Source organism: Lathyrus oleraceus, chromosome 7 (assembly GCF_024323335.1).
Source record: "Lathyrus oleraceus cultivar Zhongwan6 chromosome 7, CAAS_Psat_ZW6_1.0, whole genome shotgun sequence".
Taxonomy (NCBI): domain Eukaryota; kingdom Viridiplantae; phylum Streptophyta; class Magnoliopsida; order Fabales; family Fabaceae; genus Lathyrus; species Lathyrus oleraceus.
This window is the reverse complement of record NC_066585.1, coordinates 172179815-172187943: the sequence shown is the minus strand read 5'-3', so window position 1 is coordinate 172187943 and position 8129 is coordinate 172179815. Positions and strand designations below refer to the sequence as shown.

The 8129-nt window shown below is 30.2% G+C and overlaps 1 protein-coding gene across 1 annotated transcript; it reads right to left on the bottom strand.

Annotated features, from left to right (window-relative positions):
* Positions 1 to 4139: 4139 nt before the first annotated feature.
* On the bottom strand, positions 4140 to 5001 carry LOC127104748 (classical arabinogalactan protein 1). The gene has a single exon (XM_051041913.1). It carries the CDS (start codon positions 4713 to 4715, stop codon positions 4308 to 4310), a length of 408 nt encoding a protein of 135 aa, XP_050897870.1. The 5' UTR covers positions 4716 to 5001; the 3' UTR covers positions 4140 to 4307.
* Positions 5002 to 8129: the final 3128 nt, after the last annotated feature.

Sequence of the window (8129 nt, the reverse complement as noted above, 5' to 3'; positions counted from 1 at the left end):
CTTATTTCTTCCTTTTTAGAAACTTCTTCGTCAAAATTATCAATTTCTTCCTTTGACTTCTTACCTTTAGAAGATGAAGCTTTCAAAGAAAGATCTTGTTTCTCTTCTTTACCTTTCTCTTTCTTTTTCAACTTTACTTCGTTATCGACGAGTCGTTTCAGCTCATTCTCATGCTCGACTAACTTTCTAAATAGATTTGTAATGTCCAAAGTACTATGATCATTTGATTCTTTTATAGCAGTGACCTTTGGTTACCTATCCCTACACATAGATCTAAATATTTTGTTAGTACAATCTTTGTTGGAAAAAGTTTTACCCAAATTGCGCAGTTTGTTGATTAAATGGGAGAATCTAGTTTGCATGAAATCCACGGATTCTCAGGGTTCCATAGGGAATAGTTCAAACTTCTTTGTAACCATATTGATTTTAGAATCCTTGACGTCATTCGTTCCCCCAAAGAGAGTTTAGATAGCGTCCCACATACCTTTAGCACTCGTATGATGTGAAATCAAATATAACACTTTAGTGCTTAAATCAAATAAGTATGCTCCTCGCTTTTAAATAATATGAAACCTTTTTGTTTTCAGCATCATGCCAATATTTTGGATGTTTAATAATGTTGTCATTGCCCTTTGGAATATATGTTCCCTCGGTGAAGGCACACCACAAATTTTTGTGAACCATAACAAGTTTACATACATGTTCACATTCCAATAACTATAATTTTCTCCTTTAAAAACAGATGTTCTATTATATGCCCCCTTAGGATCGTCATATTCACAAGTTTTGGATGTCGATTAGACATAATCAAAAGACAATCTCTTGATGTCAATTGTTGGGTGTGAATATGGGAATAGAAAAACGGTCTAAAGGGGTGAATAGACCCAAAAAAAAATCAACCGCAAATTCAACCGCAGTTTACAAAAATTATTAGAGTATTTTCAAAAATAATTGCGAGCGGAAGGTTTGATGCAAAAATGTGAAAGTTATACTATTCGAAATTTTGATCACGTTAACACTAGATCGTTTCACAAACACCATAGATGAATATGATAAAACACTATGTATTCGATTAATTCGATTGTATATTCAACGAGGTGCGTTTACACAATGATTCAATGTAGGGGTGTCCATGGGTTGGGTCAACCCAAAAAAACCCGGTCAAACCCATCCAAAAAAATCTAGAAAGTGGGTTGGGTCGAGTAATTGGGTGAATATGGATTTAAAAATTAAAAAATCATTAAAAAATTGGATTTCGGGTAAAACCAGATTCAAACCCAAAAAACTCACTGACTCACTAATCAAATATTTTTTATTACAATTTTAATGTTTTTGATGAATAGTAACTTAGTTGTTGCAATTTTAGTTTCTTGAACATTTACTATTTTGGTGAACCATGACTTTAACTAATTTTGGATATTTCACTCTTTGGCTATTTTGATACTAATACAATTTTATATCATACAACTTTAGTTTGTTGCTAATATTTTATAATATTTTTTATTAGTTGATGTATCATTTATTATTTTATGATGCTAAAAAATAGTAAAAATAGATTATCTAACTTTAAAAAAAAAGATAAAAATATTGAATAATTTTTATGAAAAAATATGATGACTCATCATTTAGTAATTTAATATTAATAAAACAGAAAAATTTATTTAGGCAACCCACTACCCAATCCAACCCAACCTTAAAATTAGTGGATTTGCCCAAACTGATCCATTGATGTAGCGGATGATTATTTTATATCACCCAAACCAAAGTGTCTTATATAGATTGGGTATTATTGGGTTTGGCCAAACCCAACCCAAAGCGGTTCATGTACACCCATAATTCAATGTGAAGAGTTCTAACGTAAATTTGTTTTTCAGAATATTAATCATCAATCCAGTTTAACAAGGTATTCAATTCCAACAAAACCTAATGCTTACGTAATAAATCGCTATCAATTTGAATCAACAATAAACTACGCTAGAATTGAAATACGTAAGCATGGAAATACTACAAAATTAAATGCAAGAGAGAGAGAGAGAGAGAGAGAGAGAGAGAGAGAGAGAGAGAGAGAGAGAGAGAGAGAGAGAGAACACCAAGATTTATAATGCTTCGGGGTTCATCCTCGTTTTACCTACGTGCACTCTTCAATGGTTTTCCACTGGAAAATATATAGTTCCTTTATATTTGACAAATATTTGCAAGTGTTCATACAATTATCAATCCACAATACAATTGAAAAAATCAAAATTTCCTATATGGATCTTGACTTGTATACATCACAATGTCAAACTCTTCTACGTAATCTTTACTCGATTTACGATTTTTTAATCTTCCAATATCACCAATCTGCTACAAATCCTCATATGTAGCAATCAAACCCTTGATCCTACCAATTCCTTGAGTGATAAATTGTATGAAGATTTGAGAAGAACCCTATCTTATTCGTAGCCTTCCGCATAGTCACTACTAAGGCAATTCTGAAGAGAAGAACCTACTTCTTTCTAAAGGAATTTGTCATCACCATTTACAATCACCTCAATCTTACAAACAACCTGAAAATTCCAACTAAATCTTCAAGAATGATTAGCTTTGAGAACGCGCATTTTTCAATCAATTACAAATCTCTCGTTATCAAGGTCTGAATCAAATTGAAGTTGAAGATGCAAGAATTTCGTTACAAGACTTTCAACTTTCAAAATAGAGAAAATTGATTTTTCACTAAATCACAATGTTGATTATAATAAGATGATGTGTGAAAAATGATGGAGAAAAAAGTTTTTTATGTGTTTGAGATTAAGCACTAAAAAATGGTTGAAAAGGCCACAGTTAGATTCGAATCAAGAGCAATTTGTGATTTGAATCAAATGAACAAATGAAATGGAATAAAAGAAAAAACAAAATTTTGAACATTTTTTCAGTTGATTCGAATCAAGAGCAATTCATAATTTGAATCAAATGAACAAGTGAAGTGGAATAAAAGAAAAAAAAAGAATTTTGAATATTTTTCAGTTGATTCGAATCATGAGAAAAGTGTGATGCTCAATTGGAAAATGCTGAAAAATTATTTGATTCAAATCATGTACAATATTTGATCTGAATCAAATCAAGTAGAGGTGAGCAGTAAAAAATTGATTCTAATGATGTGTAAAAAAATTATTCAAATCAAATGGTTAGAAAAATCCAGTTTTGCTGATTTCCATTATTCAAATCAAACCAATAAAATTTCAAATATTCATAATTTTAAAAGCATTTTGACATTTTCCTTTGTATCCAACTCAAATAATCGGATTGAAGTGCTCTTTCTAAATGAATTAGGGACATACAACTACAATAATTTGTGTTTTATAACATCAAAAGGAATAAAAGAAATTGCAATTTCAAGTAATGAGCGTTTTTCCTTCTAAATTGTTTGCATTAATCTAATTTTTAGATATTAAAATGCATCAAATGACCGTTATGAGTTTGAATGTTAATTTTTTTTATATATTATACTTGATTGTGGATATGGTGCATGCTAATACTTAAAATTTCACTAAGACAATGTCACTAATGGATTCTAAGCTTCTTAGCTACATAATACTATAATTAATTTTATAAGATTAATCAAAGCAAAAAGTAAATATCTCAAATATACACCCTAGTTTTTTAGTTTAGCAAAAATTATTTTTCAATTGAGCAAAGCCACCTTAAAATTAAAAAATAATTCCTTCTCTCCCTTCTTACACCTTAGTTTTTCATTTTAGCAAAAATTATTTTTGAATTAAGCAAAACCACCTTAAAATTAAAAAATAATTCCTTCCCTTCCTTCAAATAGACTTCAACTTTAATATTTTGAGTGTTTATTTTTAACAAATTATTTATTTTCATTGTTTGATTTTATGTTATTCTTAAATAACATTGGTTTCGCTAAACGGTTCTTTGACGAGATTATTTGAAAGAACTAATTCTTAACTAGCAATTTGTCCTGGGTTAAGTTAAACCAAATAAAATGTATTTTGACTAAATAAAACATTTTACTAGCAAAATTTAAATTTGTCCTGGTACAGTTACCAATTCTAGTTCCCTTCAATTACAAATTTTTTATATACATTCAAAACAAAATAGATAGTACCATAAAATAATCTAAAGGAAACAAGAGAAGATAAAAGGAATAAAACGTATCACTCATTAAATAAATAAATAGATTACAAAATTAATCAAATGAATAAGTCATCACACAGATCAAATCAAAGCAAAAAAAAGGTAAAAAGTTCACGATTCATATATATTCGTGATATAAAACAAAATAGATCAAACGAAAAAGTAGTTCTCTACATCATCAAAGCAGCAGCGAAAACCACAACAGCAGCAGATCCGGCGACGGTGAATCTGTTCAAACCAGCGCCGCTATCGGAAGGTGATTGTGCTTCAGAAGGAGGATTAGTGATGGTTGATGGAGTAACGGCAGGAGCGGTGGATGGAGTAGCAGGGGAAGGGGAAGAAGGAGATGGTGGAGAGCTGATGGTGGATGGTGAAGGAGATGGAGCGTTCTTCACAGGTACGGGAGGAGATGCCGCCGGGGAGTTAGCGGAGGGAGAAACCGCTGGAGCCGGAGACTGAGAAGACTTTGGTGGAGAGGCAACCGGCGATCTGGTTGGAGATGATGCTGGAGATTGAGCAATGGTGGAACTCACCAACAAAGTGGCAACTAGCATCAAAACGACGGTGTAGGAAGCCATAGTAGAAAGATGAAAAAAAGAGATTCAAAAAATTTCAAAAGTGAAGAGAATTGAAAGAGATTAGAATGTTTTGAGTGTGATGAAAGACTTAGGGTTGGAAGGGTATTTATAGAATGTAACCGCGTCATGACGCGTTTCTAGGGTGAGTCGTTATGAGCCGTTTGATTTTTTTTTTCAAAGATTAATATTTGGTATATATTTTTTTAGAAAACAATAGTAATTCGTAATCCTGCTGTATCTAGAAAAAAATATTCCGTTACAGATGGAAAATAAACCTGAAATAAAATATATTGGTCTATTATTTGTTTACTTTTTATTTGACTAATATTTGTTTATCTATTTTTATTATTTATTTTTACATAAATAATAATTTAATTGAATTTTGCTTTTGAATTTGAATAAAATTAAAATTAATCTAATCCTAATTTATGTTTTTAAAAAAATTATTTATAAACCAATCTTAATTAATAATTATTTTATAAATATTTAGAAATCAAATTTAAATTCTAGAAAACTAACTCCTAACTGTTGGGGTACATTGTAAATCACCGACTTTATTTGAAATAATATAGATAGATACATTATACAAGTGTGTATATTTAATATTAATATTCAAAACAACGATGAATAAAATCAATTTTAAATATTTAATTGCGTTAATTCACAACTTTTAATACATTTTTTTTATATTTAACTATTAAATTGAACTTTGAAGATACACAAATTAATATTATTCTAATATTATAAATAATATTTTTACCGATAAATTTTGTTTATTGTTGAATCATATTCCAAAAATACTTTTTAGCATTTTTTATAAAATATTATAAAAATAAATACATGATTATTAAAAAGTTAGAATTAAACTTATTAACATTATTTTTTAAAAATATTTATAAAAGTGAACAAATAGTTTCATTTGTACACTTTATAAACTAATTCCTTTAAAAAAAATATGAAGTTTACAAACGAATAATATCCATCTTATATTTTGGTTTGATAAAAGATGATATGATAAATAAAAAATATTTTTTTTTTGAAATTAATGCTATTTATAACTATTAAATTGGATTTAATACATATTAACAGTTTTAAAAAATTTCTTCACACAATGTGGTTGGTAATAATAATATCATAAATATAATAATGAGTATTAAAATAAAATAATATTTTTGGCAAAGAATAAAATAGGATTCTCGTATAATTATTTCCATTTATTGTAGATGAATAAAATTCTCAAAAGTGGGTATTCTAAAGAAAATTAAAAGTCAAATAAAAAGGGAAAGAAAAAGATACGTTGAGTTGGCGTGAAGAGGCAGCACGCGGCAGAGGGAGTAGTCCAAGCTGGTACAGCTGTCTTTTGAATAATAACAGCGTTGTTGAATGTTTGTTAATCTTAGTTAGAGAAAGTCGTAACGGTCGGGAAAACATAATCAAAAGGGAATACTTTTCCAAAATGGGGACCTAAACACTGTTACCAGCTAGCACCAAAATGGAGAGGGACTACTTTTATTATTTTTATTTCTTATAAAAAATTGTCTTGAAAATTACTTATTTTTAACTCAGTAAAAAAAGAAATAAGTATGATACTTTTCGGCTAATCACTTTAACTTTTTTCTGCACGTTACAATGTTTATTGTTAAAATGCTTGACATTTAAATTTAAGCCGTTACAGTATTTATTCGTAGCTATATATTTCCCTACCTTCAAAAAAAAAAAGCTTTACATGTACATTTAAAAATGAGATTAATTACTACACACTATCAGTGTAAAAAGTTTTACACCGTCGATTCATCACCATCATTCGTTTGTATTACTTTATAAATTTTTAAAATAAAAATCAAACTTCTTTTAATATCCGACGTCTATAATTAACTGACGGTGTAAAATCCTTTTACACTGTCAGTGTATTTCAATTAAACTCTTTAAAAAAAAATATTTACTTTATTTTCTAAAAATAAAATCAACATGTAATGGCATTACTGTATTGTAGAATACAATTGGCTGCAGCAATCACTATATGTGGTGGCTAAGATGATTTTAGTGAAGGCAAATCAATTTTTACACAAAATAAAAAAAGAATTAATAAGCGTAAACAAGAATATAGTTCTCTATAAATTAAAGTGGATGTTTGGTCTTATTTATGGTTTCATATAGAGTTAAGGTATGTTAGTAATAATAGATAAGAATAAGTTCCAATAATTAAGTGTAACCAACCATTTCTATTATTATGCATATGAGTTAGTATAATTTGAATTATTCATTGCTTAATACCAGGAATCAACAATAGGGTTCCCTTAAGATTAGGAATTAGTTATACACTCAAGTATCACTTGTATCTATAAATACTCAACATTTATGGCTGAAACAGGATATAAAAGAAGCTTAAAAGCAAAAAAAAATTCTGATCCTTGTTATGCCTTCTGAACCGACGCCCACTATGTCATCACCAGCCGACAAACTGATTGTCTTGAATGTTGGTTCTCAACTCTCCATTAAACTTGATGGAGACAATTATCCTGCCTGGAGAATTCAATTCATGGCTCTTTTAACAGGCCATGATCTTCTAGGTTATATAGTGGTCACACACTTAGGAACTGTCAAAAGTTCCAATCAAGCATGGGAGATCCTTAAAACCATGTATGTGGACCGTTCACGAGTGCGGATTATTGCGCTCAAACAACAGATTTCCAATTTCAAAAAAGGAAATCAATCGATGGCTACATATCTACAAGGGATAAAGGCAATTTCGGATGAACTCTCAATCATTGATCATCCCCTTGATGAAACTGATCTTGTTATTCATACTCTCAATGGTTTGAGTGCTGAGTATCGTGAAATTTCTGTTGCACTTAGAAGCAAAGAAAGTCCTATTGCATTTGCTGAACTTCATGAAAAACTGATGGATTTTGAAACAATTCATCATCAAGTTGATCCACTTGCAGTTGACAATGTGATTTCCACTACCAATGCAGCCACAAGAACAAAAAACTATCACCACAAAAACAACAACAACCGCATTTGTGACAAGGCTGGTCACACTACTAAGGTTTGCTACAAAATTAAGGGATTTCCTAAACGAAACGACCCTAAACCAACGGAGAACTTTGCTCAGAATCAGGCTGCAACACAACATGGTAACTGGGTCATGGATACAAGAGCATCTCATCATATTGCTCAGAACCTACAACAGCTTACCTTAACAAATTCCTATCCTGGAGCAGATCGGGTGATTGTTGGTGATGGAACAGGTTTGGAAATTACTCACACTGGTAACTCTGTTATTAATACTTCTGTCAAACCTCTTCATCTTAAACAAGTCTTATGTGTTCCTAAATAATGATACCCACATTCGGATTGCTCAAGCTTTTGTTCGGCCACTCACACACTTTAAGCACTAAGAATTAAAGAAAA

Bases quoted from the DNA above. Each gene is read 5' to 3' on its own strand.
- LOC127104748 (XM_051041913.1), bottom strand. From the start codon at position 4,715: ATGGCTTCCTACACCGTCGTTTTGATGCTAGTTGCCACTTTGTTGGTG.